Here is an 18,851-nt window from a genome sequence, read left to right on the forward strand (position 1 = left end):
GAACACCGTTACTGTCAGCAGCAAATGTTGTTTTGCAAGAAACAAAACGATTATGTTCAAAGTTTTCACCAACTATTTGCCGTGGATAAAGTAAAAAATATCGTAAGTTGTATCATTCAGATTGACTCTGGCTGCGGAAACCTACGCACTTCCCCAACGATGTTACAAATTTTAATTGATTCAAGGGTAAATGTATCAGTTTGGCCAGACGCAGTGGCAGAGCGGTTCTAGGCGCTTCAGTCCGGAACCGCGCAGGTTCGAATCCTGCCTCGGGCATGGATGTGTGTGATGTCCTTAGGTTAGTTAGGTTTAAGTAGTTCTAAGTTCTAGGGGACTGCTGACCTCAGATGTTAAGTCCCATAATGCACATAGCCATTTGAACCATTTTTGTATCAGTTTGACTTAAGAGACCCTGGTAAGGAAAAGACAGAGTCGGAAGTTATAAGCGAAAATCGTTCTGATATCTCTGACAGGACTGCAATACTCTCTTTCAAATTCTGAAGGTGGCAGGGGTAAAATACAGGGAGCGAAAGGCTATTTACAATTTGTACAGAAACCAGATGGCAGTTATAAGGGTTGAGGGGCATGAAAGGGAAGCACTGGTTGGGAAGGGAGTGAGACAGGGTTGTAGCCTATCCCCTATGTTATTCAGTCTGCATATTGAGCAAGCATTAAGGAAACAAAAGAAAAATTCGGAGTAGGAATTAAAATCCATGGAGAAGAAATAAAAACTTTGAGGTTCGCCGATGACATTGTAATTCTGTCAGAGACAGCAGAGGACTTGGAAGAGCAGTTGAATGGAATGGACAGTGTCTTGTAAGGAGGATATAAGATGAACATCAACAAAAGCAAAACGAGGATAATGGAATGTAGTCGAATTAAATCGTGTGATGCTGAGGGTATTAGTTTAGGAAATGAGACGCTTAAAGTAATAAATGAGTTTTGCTATTTGGGGAGCAAAATAACTGATGATGGTCAAAGTAGAGAGGATATAAAATGTAGACTGTCGATGGCAAGAATAGCGTTTCTGAAGAAGAGAAATTTGTTAACATCGAGTATAGATTTTAAGTGTCAGGAAGTCGTTTCTGAAAGTATTTGTGTGGAGTGTAGCCTTGTATGGAAGTGAAACGTGGAGATAAATAGTTTAGACAAGAAGAGATTAGAAGCTTTCGAACTGTAGTGCTACAGAAGAATGCTGAAGATTAGATGGATAGATCACATAACTAATGAGGAGGTATTGAATAGAATTGGAGAGAAGAGAAATTGGTGGCACAACTCGACTAGAAGAAGGGACCGGTTGGTAGGACATGTTCTGAGGCATCAAGGGATCACCAATTTAGTATTGGAGGGCAGTGTAGAGGGTAAAAATCGTAGAGGGAGACCAAGAGATGAATACACTAAGCAGATTCAGAAGGATGTAGGTTGCAGTAGGTACTGGGAGATGAAGAAGCTTGCACAGGATAGAGTAGCATGGAGAGCTGCATCAAACATGTCTCTGGACTGAAGACCACAACAACAACAATCTCTCACAGTGGAATACATGTACTGGTACTGTAGCTGCTAAGATTGTAGATTAGAGGCAGTAGTATGGACCAAAACAAGAAAAAAATCTCGTTAAACATGGCCTCTAAAATGCATATCTCAGGATCTATGAACAGTTTTTCAGCAGGAGAGGACAATAGCTAAGATGAACAATTGTTCATAGCTCTTAAGTTATGCAATTTAGAGCCCATGTTTACTAGACCTTTCTTGCTTGTTTTGATCCATACTACCACCTCTGAAAGTTTCCCACGCCACAGTCTTAGCAACAACAGTACCAGTATATGTACTCCAGTCAGGACTATGGGAACCATTTTCGCTTATGCCTTTTGACTCGGTTGATTCCTGATCGGGGTCCCTTACCAGATATCGATACAGTTACCCTTCTCCATAATCCCTGAAATTTTGTAAGATTGTTACGGAATTACTGTGTATAATGCGCTCAGCCACTGACAATTTAGCTGATGAAAGGCCCTTAACGTGCACAAGTTCCTAAGACGAAACCTCGGCGGACACCACTCGGGTCCCCTCCGCCCGCGCCTCCCTGCTTGTGGCTGAGAAGGGGACTCCACTGTGCATGAGGCCCTTCGCTGCTAGGCAGTCGCATTCCAGCCGGCAACGCGTGGGCCTCCCACTGCCTGTGCTTTGGCGCTCCCTCGGCGTGTGTGAATGTATGTAGCTGTGTGAGTGGATGTGCGGCCGCGACCACGTGACGTCAGCCTTAACGAGATTACGCTGGCAGTCGCAGGACCCTCTGCCGCAGCTCGCCACCAGCCAGCCAGTCAAGATGGCAACGTCGGCGCGAGCGCACCCCCTGCTGCTGCTGGCCGTTCTCCTGCTCTGCACAGCAGTCCAGGTGCGTGCAGTCTCCCTGCCTGTACCCGGGTAGATGTTCCTTTATTGCCGCCTCTTTTTTTGTGATACCTAATGTTTCAGCGACTGCCGCCATACTCATCGTCAGGAGTTAAGTGTCGTACTAACTGGCCCTGTGGTACTTTCGCGTGTAGTCAGCCGAATTACGTCACAGGGGCGTCACTAAGTCCTGGAACTTTCATATGATACCAGAAATGATACGGATATCTGTGACGGAGATACGTTAGAATGCTAGAAAACGGCTTATTTCTTTCTGTGCATCAAACGCTGATGTCCAGGCACCACAAAGGGTACAAATTCAGACGCTGTCCAGGTAAAAGTTGTTGTTGATTCTGATCACGGCGGCTTCTTTGGTGACAGAATCCCGGTAGGAAGGTGCACGGAATGATAATTTTTCTTCAAACGTAATCATTTGTTTCTTTACGAGGCTGTGCTTGGCAACGGCAAGTTTGTCAAGACCGCGGTATTTAATGTGGCGTCGGTCCCCTATGCAGTGTGCTGAAATCGTTCTTAAGGACTAACCAATGTAGCTGCTACCGAATTTGAAAGTAATTTTATAAATTGCAGGAACACTGAGACCAACGCTAGCTTTTACTAAGTGCATCATCTCTCTAATTTGCTGGCGTTCGGAAAATGGACGGAATTCCGTGTCTGTTCGGAGCGACCCAAGAAAATTAAACAGATGCTGCAGCAACTGACAGCCGCTGTGGCCGAGCGGTTCTAGGCGCTTCACTCCGGAACCGCGCTGCTGCTACGGTCGCAGGTTCGAATCCTGCCTCGGGCATCTACATCTTCATCTACATTCATACTCCGCAAGCCACCCAACGGTGTGTGGCGGAGGGCACTTTACGTGCCACTGTCATTACCTCCCTTTCCTGTTCCAGTCGCGCATGGTTCGCGGGAAGAACGACTGCCGGAAAGCCTCCGTGCGCGCTCGAATCTCTCTAATTTTACATTCGTGATCTCTTCGGGAGGTATAAGTAGGAGGAAACAATATATCCGATACCTCATCCAGAAACGCACCCTCTCGAAACCCGGACAGCAAGCTACACCGCTATGCAGAGCGCCTCTCTTGCAGAGTCAAAACATCTCCGTAACGCTATCACGCTTACCAAATAACCCTGTGACGAAACGCGCCGCTCTTCTTTGGATCTTCTCTACCTCCTCTGTCAACCCGACCTGGCACGGATCACACACTGATGAGCAATACTCAAGTATAGGTCGAACGAGTGTTTTGTAAGCCTCCTTTGTTGATGGACTACATTTTCTAAGGACTCTCCCAATGAATCTCAACCTGGCACCCGCCTTACCAAAAATTAATTTTATATGATCATTCCACTTCAAATCGTTCCGCACGCATACTCCCAGATATTTTACAGAAGTAAAATGGGTGAGTGTGATGTCCTTAGGTTAGTTAGTTTTAAGTAGTTCTAAGTTCTAGGGGACTGATGACCTCAGATGTTAAGTCCCGAAGTGCTTAGAGCCTTTTGAACCATTTACTGCACCAACTTAAAGACAGCCTTAGTAGCAGGCACGTCAGCTCAGCGTGTTCCGCCAGAGGGCTGCCTGCTCTCTGTAATAATAATAATAGTAATAAAACTGAGCGAAGTATTCAACGATCAACTGGAAGAGGTCAAGTGAGATGCACTCAAACCAAACGACAGAACAATGACGGAAAAATGTGGCCAGCGCGGCTAACCCCTGCAGAGAACTCAAGTTCGATTCCTGGTACTGTATAGAATTTTTGCTTGGTGGGAGGATTGGAACGGGGTGAACTCTAGGGATGGGAAAATTGAAACCAGTGTTTTACTTTTGAATAACTGTTATTTTCCAGTATTTGTTTGAGCTCTTTTATAACAAATGTTATTTTAGCTTTTACTGATAACCGAGTAAAGAACCGAAGTATCAGTTAGTCATGACAGCAATGCTAATTTTTTTTTGTTTTTAAATAAATCGTTTTTTTTTTTTTTTTTTTGTAAAAAGGAATAATTTTTAACCGCAAGATTTGCATTGGTTGGAAGTATTGCATTATTATAGAAAATGGGAAAAGCAAACAGTGCTACATTATTAACAATTCTGACAGAAACGAGCAACAAACACGTGGCACAAAAATTGGTACAGCACTGCTGAGACAATAATGTCCCTGTTGCAGTGTGTCATAGCTTAGGGTACGTATGTAACGTGCTGTGCGCACGACTTGCCCCACCTGGTCGTACAGTAGTTTGTCGCTATCTTCGCCGGACATACGTTGTATTGCAGAATGCCACCAACCCTAGTCTGGAAGCATTTTGCCAAGTGACTTAACAATGAAGTACAATGCTTCACTTGCTTTAAAACATTAAAGATTTGTCTGCCATTTCTATGGCATAATAAAAGAGGAAGGAAATTATGGTAACAACAATAAATTAGAACTTAACAATTCATTCATAGCACACAATAAGAATAGAAGTAGCTGATATGCTGCGTGAGTCTGCGTAATGCACCTTTATCTGCTTGTAGTCCTTGAAAACTGACAAATTAACACGAAAAACAGAGTTCTTCAACCTCAGTTCTCACTCTTTAGCACTGACTATTCGTAATGACCAAATACTAGTCTGATCGCCGATTACAGCGTGATTTTCGAGCAGAATTACAAAAAATTAGAATCAGTGGAAGGATACTGGCGATTTTTTTGTAGTATTCAACCAATTATCACTTTTCGAGAAAGGCGACGAACGGTGGACGGACTAAGTTTTCTTTTATTTGCCTGTTTAATTTCATGTTTTGATTCTATCTTGAAACTGAGAAAGTCAAAATTTTTCAATCTTTGTTCGATTTCTACGTTAATTCCAAGAAATAATATGAATAAAAAACCGAAAATTCGGTATTTCAGAAACCGGTTATTTTGAGCGGTTTTAACATCCAGGTTAAACAGTGGAAGAAAACCGAAAGTCGGTTGTTTCAGCGATAACCGCCATGACTACTGCACACAGTCTCCCGAGGCCAATAGAGAAGCTACTTGGCCGAGTAGTAGCTGTTCCAAGGTCAAGAAACCCGAAACGTCCGGGAGCGCGGTGTGCTGAGCCCATCCTATGATGCCATTGACACAGGACGACCTGGCGGTCGGTCGTGTCCGATTGGACGGTCTAGGACCAGAACGCCGAACTTTAGTTACCATTTTCTTTATTAGCATAAATATCAGACACCGATAAATACACGTGAGCTTAAGCTGGATTCCGTGAACTTCAAACAAAGCTACAAAAATAGAAATTTTGATTCTTAGTCTCGATTTTAGGCGCAACGTCGACCTAGACTTGGAAATGCTGCACAGAGCGCCGACGGCACATTAAATATCCCGATTTTTACGAATGTGCTGTTGCCGCAAGCAGCCTTATAAACGAATACATTGTTATGTTTGATGAAACGAAAATCTTAATCCATGCATCTGTCTACTTGGATTCTATCATCAACGAGGCCGTTGAGATCAGGACCAGCGACAACATCTGGACAGCGGCTATACCCTTAGAGGCCCATAGAAACCAGCGCTCGATGCTGAAAGGCTACAGAGAAGAGAATAAGGTGAACTTCCCACTTCCATTATACAAGGTGTAAATTTTAAGTTGACAAACCAGAATAACAAAAAATAAGCTTCACATGAAAAAATGTGTAGAATCCAAAGTTGATTATTTTCGAGGGGGACATCTGCTGATGCTAAAATTAGCCCGCCACCCCAGCCCCCTGGGGGTGGTGCAGGAGGCAACTTTAAAATTTCAAATGAAACCCCCATTTTTTATCGCAGAATCAGATTCTACATAAAAAACTACGTACATTTTGTCTTAAACATTTGTTTCGATTCTTGGTAGTTGGCGCTGTAATTCAAGAAAATCCATGTTCTAATTTTTTGCATGGAAAATGGTTACGGATAAATACAAAAATACTTATTTACCTCGTAAATTTTGATACGCTAAAACTAAAACTCTCCCTCTCTCCCCATAGGGTGGGATTTTAGAGAGAGGAATCAGAGTTTTACAAATGTTGACACAAACATTAATGTTTTCCGCAGATATTTGGGTCAACATTTCTAAAACTCTAATTCCTCTCTCTCAAATCCCAGCCTATGGGGAGAGAGGGAGTTTTAGTTTTAGCGAATCAAAATTTACGAAGTAAATAAGTATTTTTTATTGAATTACAGCATCAACTACCAAGAATCAAAACAAATGTTTAAGACAAAATGTACGTAGTTTTTTATGTAGAATATGATTCTGCAATAAAAGATAGGGGTTCCTATTTGAAATTTTAAAGTTGACTACCGCCCCACCCCCAGGGGGCTGGGATGGCGGGCTAATTTTAGCAGCAGCAGATGTCCCCCTCGAAAATGCTCAACTTTGGATTCTACACATTTTTTCATGTGAAGCTTATTTTTTGTTATTCTGCCTTGTCAACTTAAAATTTACACTCTGTATAATGGAATCGGTATCGCTACCGATGTTCGTCCATCGCAGACATCACCATAATATCTGGTAGCTTACGCAAATTCCGAGATTTCGTGACGTCTTCATGACGTAATTCGGCCAACTAGATACGAAAGTACAACACGCGCTATTAGTACGACAGTTAACTCCTGCCGTTGTCGACAGAGAAGTCGTTGGAAGCTTGAATATACAAACAAATCCGATGCGGCAAGAAAACCGAGAAACATTGTACAAAACTGCCGCCGCGTAAAACTACGTCACCATGTCCATGTGTACCAGTCTGCTGCTGAAAGTAAGTTCCTCACCTCTGCAACAACTGGGTTAACAACCCGCGCATTCGCAGGGCGTCGAAGTGGTGCTGAACCAAGATCTCGATTTCCGAAAAACGTTTTATTCAGTTCCAATGCGAGATCTTCGAAGGAAAATACGTTTCTGGTAGATGTATAACCAGCTCTGCGACTGAATCGATACTTTTCGGACAGGCACGATCCAGCACGTTATTCTGGATGGAGATTCATCCACAATAGTTGGTGTGTCCCGGAGGAGTTAGACAGAACCTTTACTGTTTGTGTTACGCAGGGTGATTCCGTAATGATGATACAAACTTTCAGGGACTATGAAGAAGGGTCAATGCATCAATTTTATGCGAGGGACCTTGGTCCAAAAACGTTCGAGTCGAAAGTTATAAGCTAAAATCCTTCTGATTTCTCTGACAGTGGACCTCTTCTACTGCAAGCTCTTTGCTTTCCATGTTTTCGGAGGAGGTAGTATGGACCAAAGCATGGAAAAAAATGTTCAGTGAACATGGGGTCCAATGTGTATAAAGCTAAGATCACTTGTTCATCTTTGCTAGTGTGAAACCCATCTCTTCCACTGAATAACGGTTAATAGCTCTTAAGGAGTGCGTTTCAGGGCCCATGTTAATTAGACAATTTTTTTCTCGTTTTGGTCCGTACTGCCCCCTCCAAAAACATGAATAACAGAGAGCCTGCTGATCGCCAGAGGTAGCAGAACGATTTGCCCTTATAACTTTTGATTCGGTCGTTTCCTGACCAGGGTCCATTACTTTAAATCGATACACTAACCCATTTCTTTCATTCCTTAAAGTTTGTAACATCACGGAATTACCCTCCACATAACTGACTATTGGTATTAGCTGCAATCTCATACTTTTAGCAGATGATGCAGTTATCTATAGGAAAATTCAAGCCAGTAAAATTTACAGTGCCAACGGCCTCGCCGCAGTGGTAACACCGGTTCCCGTCAGATCACCGAAGTTAAGCGCTGTCGGGTTGGGCTAGCACTTGGATGGGTGACCAACCGGTCTGCCGAGGGCTGCTGGCAAGCGGGGTGCACTCAGCTCTTGTGAAGCAAACTGAGGAGTTACTTGACTGAGAAGTAGCGGCTCCGGTCTCGGAAACTGACATAAGGCCAGGAGAGCAGTGTGCTGACCACATGCCCCTCCATACCCGCATCCAGTGACGTCTATGAGCTAAGGATGACATGGCGGCCGGTCATTACCGTTGGGCCTGCATGGCCTGTTCGGAAGGAGTTAAGTTAAAATTTACAGTAACATCCTGTTGGGCGTCAACAAAGCATCAGTCTGTTGCGAAGACTGACAATTAACTCTTAATGTAGGAATCTGTAATGTTCTGCAGTTCCCTCTGACTTCATTACTAATAAGTCACAGCTACAGGCAGTCATCTCATGCAAGGGGCGTTCAGTAAGTAATGGAACACATTTTTTTTCCAAAAGCAGGTTGGTTTTATTGAAGATTCCAATACATCGTGTTATTCCCCATTCTTTAGGCTCAAATCCCTGTATGTATATGAAGATGGTATCTGTTCTTTCGGACATGTCCTAAAGAACGGATACCATCTTCATATACATATGTAGTTAAGGCTCACCGCCCATTTGACCATCTTCTTCTATCCGGATGCACAAACAGTGCCCGAACGTTTACGGGAATCGACAGTAAAGCCGCGAGTAATGAGTATAATGGGCAGGGGCACTTTAAACATAGTGTGGGACAATGAGTTGCGAATGTTGGTCTCACGGGAGGCGTGCCAGAGATAAGTCCCTGCAGTCGCATTATCCTCTGTGTGCTCGGTGGCTCAGAAGAATAGAGCGTCTCCCCTGCAAGCAGGAGATCCCGGGTTCGAGGCCCGCTCAGGCCACACATTTTCAACTGTCCCCCATTGACTTATATCAATGCCTGTATGCAGCTAAGGGTATTGATTTAACTGTAATTTCAAATCCACGTTTTTGAATATAATCTTCATCAATGAGACGGCCTAGCGCCACCTTGCTGGGAAGGCCTGTATGCCCGCTTGGTATCACTGTACTGGTCGACATCGTCTTGCTGCATCAATAACCTCACGCTCATCCATGTACTGCTTCCCGCTGAGTGCATCCTTCATGGGGTCAAACAGATGGAAATCGGAAGATGCAACATCTGGAATCTAGGGTGGGTGAGGCAGAACAGTCCAGTAAAGTTTTGTGAGCTCTTTCGGGTGCGCAGACTTGAGCGAGGCCTGGCTTTTCCATGAAGAAGGAGAAGTTTGCATTTCTATTGCGACGAACACATTGAAGTCGTTTTTTGAATTTCCTGAGGGTAGCACTATACACTTCCGAGCTAGTCGTTACACAATGATGGAGGACACTAAAAAGAATAGCTTCTTTAGAGTTGTCATGACTGAGGGTGTCGCTTTGAACTTTTTCTTTGGAGGACAGGTGATGTGGGGCCACTCCAAGTTTCCGGTTCGAAGTGATGACTGTATGTTTCATCGCTTGTGAGGATCAGCCTCTTAACGTGCAGGCAATTTCGTAGAGATGGTCCTTCAAATGGTTCAAATGGCTCTGAGCACTGTGGGACTTAACTTCGGAGGTCATCAGTCCCCTAGAAGTTAGAACTGCTTAAACCTAACTAATCTAAGGATATCACACACATCCATGCCCGAGGCAGGATTCGAACCTGCGACCGTAGTGGTCGCGCGGTTTCAGACTGTAGCGCCTAGAACCGCACGGCCACTACGGCCGGCCACTTCGTCCGACGCTGTTCTAATTTGTTGATCCTTTCGGAATAATAGGAATTGTCCAAGTCTGCAAAATAGCTATTGTTGCTGCAATCACCTCCTCGTTTGAAAAAAATGTTTGTCCCGCCCGCCATTTCTTCAAATTGGGGTAAAATAGTAGTCCGAGAGTGCCAAGCCTGGAGAATAGGGGGGATGTGAAACGAGTTGGAATCCTATTTCCATTAATTTTGCGTCCACAACAGCTGAGGTGAGTGCTGGTGCATTGTCATGATGGAAAATGAGTTTTTTGCAGTCCAATCGCCAGCGTTTTTCTTGCAGATTGATTTTTAAACACTCCAGTAACGATAAATAATATTCACCCGTAATAGTTTCACCCTTTTCCAGATAGTCGATGAGGATTATTCCTTGCGAATCCCAAGAGACAGTCGCTTTAACCTTTCCAGCCGAAGGAATGGTTTTCGCCTTTTTTGGTGCAGATTCTACCTTGGTAAACCATTGTGTAGATCGTTGTTTGGTCTCAGGGGTATAGTAATGTATCCACGTTTCATCCACAGTGACGAAACGTCGCTTAAAGTTCTGCGTATTCTCCCTGAACAGCTGCAAACCATCCTTGCAATACTTCACACGATACCATTTTTGGTCAAGCGCGAGCAATCGCAGAACCCATTTTGCGGATAGTTTTCTCATGTCCAAATGCTTATGCAAAATATTATGTACCCGTTCATTCGAGGTGCCCACAGCACTAGCAATCTCATGCACCTTAACTCTTATGTCATCCGTCACCATATTATGGATTATATCAATGCTTTCTCGAGTCGTAATCTCCTCAGGGCGTCCAGAACGTTCATTATCACTTGTGCCCATATGGCCACTCCGAAAATTTTGAAACCACATATAAACTGTTCTAATCGAAGATGCAGAGTCAATGTAATGTTTATCAAGCTTCTCTTTAGTCTCCTGAGTCGTTTTGCCTTTCATAAAGTAATGTTTAATCACCACACGACATTTCTTTTTTGTGAGGGTGTCAAGGAGCAGTACGTGACTGCCCCGCCTCTCCTGGGCTGGTGATCATGTCAGTTGGACCCTAGACAACTGGCAAATCGTGGCATAGTCAGTAAGTCCCGACTTCAGTTGGTAAGAGCTGACGGGAGAGTTCGAATGTGTCGCAGACCCCACGAAGACACGGAGCCAAGTTGTCAACAAAATGGGTCTGAGCACTATGGGACTTAACATCTGAGGTCATCAGTCCCCTAGACTTAGAACTACTTAAACCTAACCCAACCTAAGGACACCACACACATCCATGCCCGAGGCAGGATTCGAACCTGCGACCGTAGCAGCAGCGCGGTTCCTGACTGAAGCGCCTAGAACCGCTCGGCCACAACGGCCGGCAGTTGTCAACAAGGCACTGTGCAAGCTGGTGGTGGCTACATGATGGAATGGACTGGATCCTCTGGCCCAACTGAACCGATCATATACTGGAAATGGTTATGTCCGGCTACATAGACCATTTGCAATCAAACAACGATGAAATTTTTATGGATGACAATGCGCCATATCATAAGGCCACAACTGTTCGCGATTGGTTTTAAAAACACTCTGGAAAGCTCGAGCGAATGATTTGGCCACCCCGATCGTCCGACTTGAATCCCATCAAACACAATCGAGAGGTCAGTTCATGCAAAAAATTCTGCGCCGGGAACACTTTCGTAATTGTGGACGTCTATAGAGGTAGCATGGCTCAGTATGATTGCAGGGGAATTCAGCGACTTGTTGAGTCCATGCCACGTCGAATTGCTGCACTAGGCTGGGCAAAAGAAGGCCCGACCCAATATTGGAAGGTATACCAGGTCTTTTGTCACCTCATTATAAAAGCCGCTCATGTGTGTGTCTTTTAGGGTAACAGAAAAAAGACAACAGAAAAGTGTGTGTGTGTGTGTGTGTGTGTGTGTGTGTGTGTGTGTGTGTGTGCGTGCGTGCGTGGGAGGGTGGGTGGGTTGGTGGGTCTGTGTTCGACGAATGAAATACAACAGAAGTATACACAGACCGAAATAAGAAGAAACAAGTCGAGTAAACATCTACGCTGCTGTGAGACGCCTCTATTCTGCTGAAAGCTCTTTGCTTTCGATATTTTTTGAGGTTTTAGTATGTACTAAAACAAGAAAAAAAGTCCGATAAACATGGGCTCTCAAATGTATCCTTAGGAGCTATGAGCTCTTGTTTGTCTTCGTTACATTTCTTCTACTGAACTTGTGCTTACAGCTCTTAAACTACGCGTTTTAAAGCCCATGTTTACTAGACTTACTCGCTTCGAATGATCGTCCTTGTCATATCTCTGAATATTGAGCATTCCTCCTGGGACAACTTGTGTAGAGAAAGCCGCGCAAGCGTTACATCCCTTGTCTTTCGTTAAGAGTTCTAGACATTGAAACGAGGTTTTAGGAAAATGATAGTGCGCACAGGGGCACGTAATTTTGTTTATAGTTAATTCTCTTCACTCTTGTATCAACGCGACACTGAAGCAAGCATGCCGATGTTTCTGTTTCGAATGTTGTTAAAGCAATTTTTTTCCTTGTAAAAAAAAGAAAATCATCCATGCTTTGGTATCTTGCCTCATGCAAAAGTATTAATCACGCAAAAAATACGTGTCCCTGTCCGTACTGTCGTTTGCCAAAAACCGCCTTTCGGTGTCTGGAACCGTTCACAAGATGAGAGGGCGATCAATTTCGCTAATTCAGTGAATATATCATCACTTGTGGATATAACAAAGTTAAAACGAAATTCTCTTTAATTAAATGAAGGAACTGAATGATTTCGTGGTGAGTTCAAACTTCTTGTCCCTTAATCCAAACAAAATCCGGCACACATACCCACGTTCACAGAATCGATAGTGGAGTGTTTACTTGCCAATCGGATGCGGTACTGGGAAATCGGTTTACCGAAAACCGGATTTGGGAGGCCTTGTAAACGTACTTAGAGAGGCGTGTAAGCGATCTTTCTTCCACCGCTCCTTCCGCGAATACAACAAAATGAAACATTAACACGTGGTACAATAAATAGTACGTTCTGCTACGCATTTTACAGCGATCTACAGAGGGTAGATGCAGATGTAGATTCGACGTCAGTTAGAAACGAGGATTCCCGCCTGGTGGTCTCCATGACAGTGGTAAATTTCTAATGCAATCTACAGGTCGTGAACGATGACTGTTTACAACGTACCATATTGGTGTAGGGGTAGTCGAGAAGAACAGTTGTATACAGCACACTTGAGGTCTATCAATGCTGGAAATAATCTCATGCTGGTCTAGACTATTCTCTTGCCCACTCAATCCACCGGATTACAAGTTAGTCGGTCTTAACTGTTTGAAAATCATTCTTGCTTCTTCTCGTTAAAATCGTCCTTGAATATTAAACACACATTCTTCCTGTACTTACAGACTGTAAAATTGACGTCAGTACCAATCATACCAATTTTTTTTAAATTTTATGATTGTAAAATTAATAATTAAATTGTTCTGTTTCTCTGCCGTCTCAATTAACAATTACATTGTTCTGTTTCTCTGGCCATCTCACTATGACACTGATCTTCTTGTAAGGATTTAGACCGAGATGTATACGTAATTAGCTTTTGCATATCGTTTACATAACTTGGTTTTCTGTCATTACCCACACGAAAAACTTTAAATTACTAATGTTAACAAAATAAACAATATATAAAAATATGACCGACTAAGATGGTGGCATAAGGAGGCAAGAGGAAACTCAGAATCTCATGCCGCGCGCATGCGCCGTAGCATAGTTTGCTTTTGTAGGCCAATTTGAGTTTTTTTCGCGGATTGATTGAACACAGGGCATAAGATCATTTCAGTGAATAACATTAGGAAACACGTAAGTTTTACCGCAGCTTGTGTCCTACCTGCAGTCACTCTGATACACATTTTACCCCTCAGTAATATTGTACGGTGATCCTTTAAATGTGGTAAGTTTACGAATTTCATTTTCAATAGCTGCAATGTCTCTCCTGCCTGCTGGAGTCTACTCACGTACTTGTTGCACTGGAGTAGTCAGTATGACGCAACATCCTCACAGACTGTTCGCGGCTGCACATACAGGCTTCTTAGCAGGATAACAAGTCGCGACTTTATATCAGATCAGCTGTTAGGTGCCGGCCGCTGTGGCTGAGCGGTTCTAGGCGCTTCAGTCCGGAACCACGCGGCTGCTGCGGTCGCAGGTTCGAATCCCGCCTCGGGCATGGATGTGTATGATGTCCTTAGGTTAGTTAGGTTTAAGTAGTTCTACGTCTAGTGGACTGATGACCTCAGATGTTAAGTCCCATAGTGCTTAGAGCCATTAGAGCTATTAGGTTGCTGCATAAATTCGTAGCGTTTTTCCGTAAGTTACACAAAAGAAACACATATCAGAGAGTTTATTCATCAATAGTATATTCTCCTCCAGTATTTACAACAGCCTGCCGACGCTGGTATAACATTCAGATTCCGCGACTGTAGAAATCACTTGGTTTGGGGCGAAGGACTTGTCGAGTCAGGTTCGGAGCGCATTTTCATCCGGAAAGGAAGTTCCTTGAATGTTGTTCGATAGAGAGCGGAAATAGTGAAAATCTGAGGGCACAAGATCAGGAGAATAAGGTGCGTCCGGAATGACTTCCCAACCCAATTCCTGTACAGTGTTTTTGTCAGTGTAGCAGATTGTGGGAGGGCGTTATCGTGGACGCACTTCACACAGTCTTCCTGGTCGTTGTGTTTGGACTGCCACTTCCAGACATCTCAATTGTTGACAATAAATGTCAGCAGTGATGGTTACACCTCGGGGAAGCATTCGTAGTACACCATTCCGTCGCTATTCCACCAGATACATAACAAAGGGAAACTGCTGCTTTCTTTGGGCTCAACCGTTCTTACCTTTTCCTTATGTTAGCATAAAAAACTATTTCTCGCCACCAGTAACGATACAGCATAGGAAATGTCGCTGTTTTTCACGAGCCAACTGATAACATGCTAGCAGAAATGCACATATGACCACCCGCTGATTTTTGTGATTTTGGCTTAGAGTATGTGGTACCAACGCACCCGATTTTTGAACCTTCCCCATTGCGTGCAAATGTTGCACGGTGGTGAAATGATCATATCTCGAGTACCGCTGTGATTAATGCGTTTAAACGCTCTTCATCAAGTCCCGAAGGTTTTCCTGGACTTGGAGATACACTAATGTCAAAACGATCCCCTTTAAAACGCGAAAACCATTTTCTTGCCATGCTCTGTCCAATGGCATTTTCCCCGTACACGACGCAAATGTTTCTGGCTGCCTCCGCTGCTGTCACCCCTCAAACAGAAGAATACGTCGGAAATGTTCCGATCTTTGCACTTGGCACCCCATTTTATAGCGTCCAAAGCTCCTCGCGCTATCTCCAAATGACGATACGTAAACTCAAGTAGCTATAGTGAGCAACAAATAAAAAATGAAAATCGATAAATAGACCCATAGCAACTGAAGTACCAACAAGCAAAACAAAAACGCTACGAAATTATACACCAACCTAATATTTAATAGGAAATCATACCATGAGTTGGCAACTGTTTGTTGATAAGTCTGCTCCCAATTTTTCCGCTGTTTTTGGCATATGACAAAACACTCTGGTAGACTTGTACGTTAATCCTCGCAATACCCAGAGGGTGGGGGGCAGGTACTTAACGTCCACTTCTTAAAAAACTGTAATTTAGTCAATTAAATACTTTATATTTTAAAATTTTAAAGAAAAGGTTTATTTCCTCTGCCAGATTCCATAAATGTCTTAAATTTTTCACATAAACTTGTTCTTGTTGTGGTCTTCAGTCCTGAGACTGCTTTGATGCAGCTCTCCATGCTACTCTATCCTGTGCAAGCTTCTTCATCTCCCAGTACCTACTGCAACCTACATCCTTCTGAATCTGCTCACTGTATTCATCTCTTGGTCTCTCTCTACGATTTTTACCCTCCACGCTGCCCTCCAGTACTAAATTGGTAATCCCTTGATGCCTCAGAATATGCCCTACCAACCGATCCCTTCTTCTACTCAAGTTGTGCCACAACTCCTCTTCTCCCCAATTCTATTCAATACCTCCTCATTAGTTATGTGATCTACCCATCTAATCTTCAGCATTCTTCTGTAGCACCACATTTCGAAAGCTTCTATTCTCTTCTTGTCCAAACTATTTATCGTACACGTTTCACTTCCATACATGGCTACACTCCATAGAAATTCTTTCAGAAACGACTTCCTGACACTTAGATCTATACTCGATGTTAACAAATTTCTCTTTTTCAGAAACGCTTTGCTTGCCATTGCCAGTCTACATTTTATATCCTCTCTACTTCGACCATCATCAGTTATTTTGCTCCCCAAATAGCAAATCTCCTTTACTACTTTAAGTGTCTCATTTCCTAATCTAATTCCCTCAGCATCACCTGATTCAATTCGACTACATTCCATTATCCTCGTTTTGCTTTTGTTGATGTTCCTCTTATATTCTCCTTTCACGACACTGTCCATTCCGTTCAACTGCTCTTCCAAGTCCTTTGCTGTCTCTGACAGAATTACAATGTCATCGCCGAACCTCAAAGTTTCTATTTCTTCTCCATGGATTTTAATAACCACTCCGAATTTTTATTTTGTTTCCTTTTCTGCTTGCTCAATATACAGATTGAATAACATCGGGGAGAGGCTACAAGAGGCTAGAAGATAAACTTAACCCAAATATTTATGTCTTAGGAGTAAATCTCAATTCCCTGAAGAAAGTCATATCAATATTTTCACGTTCAGGACTTTACTTACACACCAGTGTCTCCTTAAATAGTATGTTGCAAGAAAGAGTCAGCAACAGTTAACGAAGTTCCTATTTTTTAATAATTTTTAATGTGGGCATAAGTACCCCTGTGTCGATAGCAGAATTTATTAAAGTGCGTTTTGCTACTAAGAGTATGCTAAAAGATATTTTCAGGTTCTGGACCTTACTTACCCCTCAATATGTTTCACAAATCATGTAGTTAATATACGTCAACAATAAATAACGAATTTTAAAGGGTGGGCGTAAACCTTCCCACAGTCTTTCCGCGACTGCACATAAGAGGGTCCTTCGTAGGATAGCAAATCTAGAGTGCCAGCGAAATATCGAACGTGTGCCCTGATGTGAAGTCCTCGTCGACGAGACTATTTGATGTATCAGAACAGGAACGTGTACTGGGGTTGGACAAAAACACGGAAACGCCGCGAGAAATGTATCTTTGAACATAAATGCAGATGCTATCTGCGCCTGAAGGTTGCACGGCTCTGTTTGACTACGTTCGGCACCTGTGCGATGTCCTCAACACGCTGGAAGTGTCATTTGTGGTCAGGATAGTGTTCTGTGTATTTGCGGGCACTCCTATTTTATGGCTGAGTTACGTGAATTCGAACGTGGGCCAGTCGTTGGCGCTTGTATCGTGGGTGCTTCTGTAACCAAGTTAGCCAGAGTGCTTGCTGTTTCAAGAAACACCGTATCGAAGATTTATATCGCACACAGAGAAAACAAAAAAACATCACCCGTTAAGTCAGGACTCGGATGAAATTGTATGCTGAGTGATCGTGACAGACGGTCATTGAAGAGGATTCTGGCGAAAAATAAGACGACGCCAGTTGAAAAAGTCACTGCAAGACTGAACGTCACAATCGCGAACAATGTCAGCAGTACCAAAACAACACGAAGTTCGGAATTGCTGGGCGAACTAGAATTCCAGTACCGCTCATCAGTGATATAAATGCCCTTAACAGAAAAACGTGATGCCGAAGCCATAAAACCTGGACTATGGAGCAATGAGAGAAAGATACTCCTATTTCATGGCTGAGTTACGTGAATTCGAACGTGGGCCAGTTGTTGGCGCTTGTATCGTGGGTGCTTCTGTAACCAAGTTAGCCAGAGTGCTTGCTGTTTCAAGAAACACCGTATCGAAGATTTATATCGCACACAGAGAAAGCAAAAAAACATCACCCGTTAAGTCAGTGAATCTCGTTTCACATTATGTCCAACTACTGACCGAGTTTACGTCTCAAGTTTGAAACGTGGCAGGGTTTCGGTGATGATTTGGTCAGCCATATCGTGATATTCCATGGGCCCTATGGATACTCTGCAAAGTTGTATTACTGCCAGAGATTATGTGACAGTTACGCTGATGAGGTCCATTCCATTGTACAATGATTGTTCCTCATTGGTGAAGCTGGATTCCAAGACAACAGGGTATCTGATCTCACAGCCCGCATCGTCCAGGACTGGCTATGCGAGCGCAAAGATGAATTGTCGCATCTCCCCTGGCCACTGTAGTCACCAGATCTGAATACTGTGGGCCTTTGTGGTCTACTTTGGAGAGAAGGGTGCGTGATCGCTATCTACCTCAGTCATCGTTACCTGAACTTACCACTCTTTTGCCGCAGGAATGGTATAATATTCCATTGAAAACCATACAGGACCTTTATTTATCCATTGCGAAACGGCTGGAAGCTGCTTTGAATGCCACACAGTATTTGGCGAGGTAATGGGTTGTATTTGAGGTGTCTCCATATTTACAGGGTGTTTATAAATGAATATCGGGGTTTTAACGCTTTATAATATTTATTACATCAAAATTACAGTTATAAATGATGTGTCAAATGAAAGAGCAACTCAAACAGTTGTGTTTGGCACCAGTGCGCATGGCAGCGCGCAATGTTTCCGCCGCAATCCGCTAGACAGCGATAGTAGCGAAGATGGTGACTAAAGTGCGCGTCATTTACGACGGCGGCCGAGTTTAGGTTCGTTCTGCGCATCTGACGTCACAAAATAGTCAGCCAATGAACAAAGAACGACGTTGCCGAAGCTTGACTGGAGTGCAGAGCACGGACGAGTGTCTTCGGTTTTAGAAACGTTCAGTCATAAATAAAGTAATT

The 18,851-nt window shown here is 43.4% G+C and overlaps 1 protein-coding gene and 1 pseudogene across 2 annotated transcripts in view; both read left to right on the forward strand.

Moving 5' to 3' along the window:
- The first annotated feature begins 2,172 nt into the window (after positions 1–2,172).
- The window catches only part of LOC126481333 (peptidyl-prolyl cis-trans isomerase B-like), a 424,329-nt gene continuing 407,650 nt past the window's right edge, over positions 2,173–18,851 (forward strand). The window contains exon 1 of one of the 2 annotated variants that reach the window (XM_050105007.1): positions 2,173–2,395. In XM_050105007.1, coding sequence (XP_049960964.1) covers positions 2,231–2,395 — 165 coding nt within the window. In that variant the 5' untranslated portion in view covers positions 2,173–2,230. The remainder of the gene's footprint in view (positions 2,396–18,851) is intronic. The other variant, XM_050105006.1, reaches the window with a different exon arrangement.
- On the forward strand, positions 8,090–8,207 carry LOC126483014 (5S ribosomal RNA; annotated as a pseudogene).

This window comes from Schistocerca serialis, chromosome 5, assembly GCF_023864345.2.
Source record: "Schistocerca serialis cubense isolate TAMUIC-IGC-003099 chromosome 5, iqSchSeri2.2, whole genome shotgun sequence".
Taxonomy (NCBI): Eukaryota; Metazoa; Arthropoda; class Insecta; order Orthoptera; family Acrididae; genus Schistocerca; species Schistocerca serialis.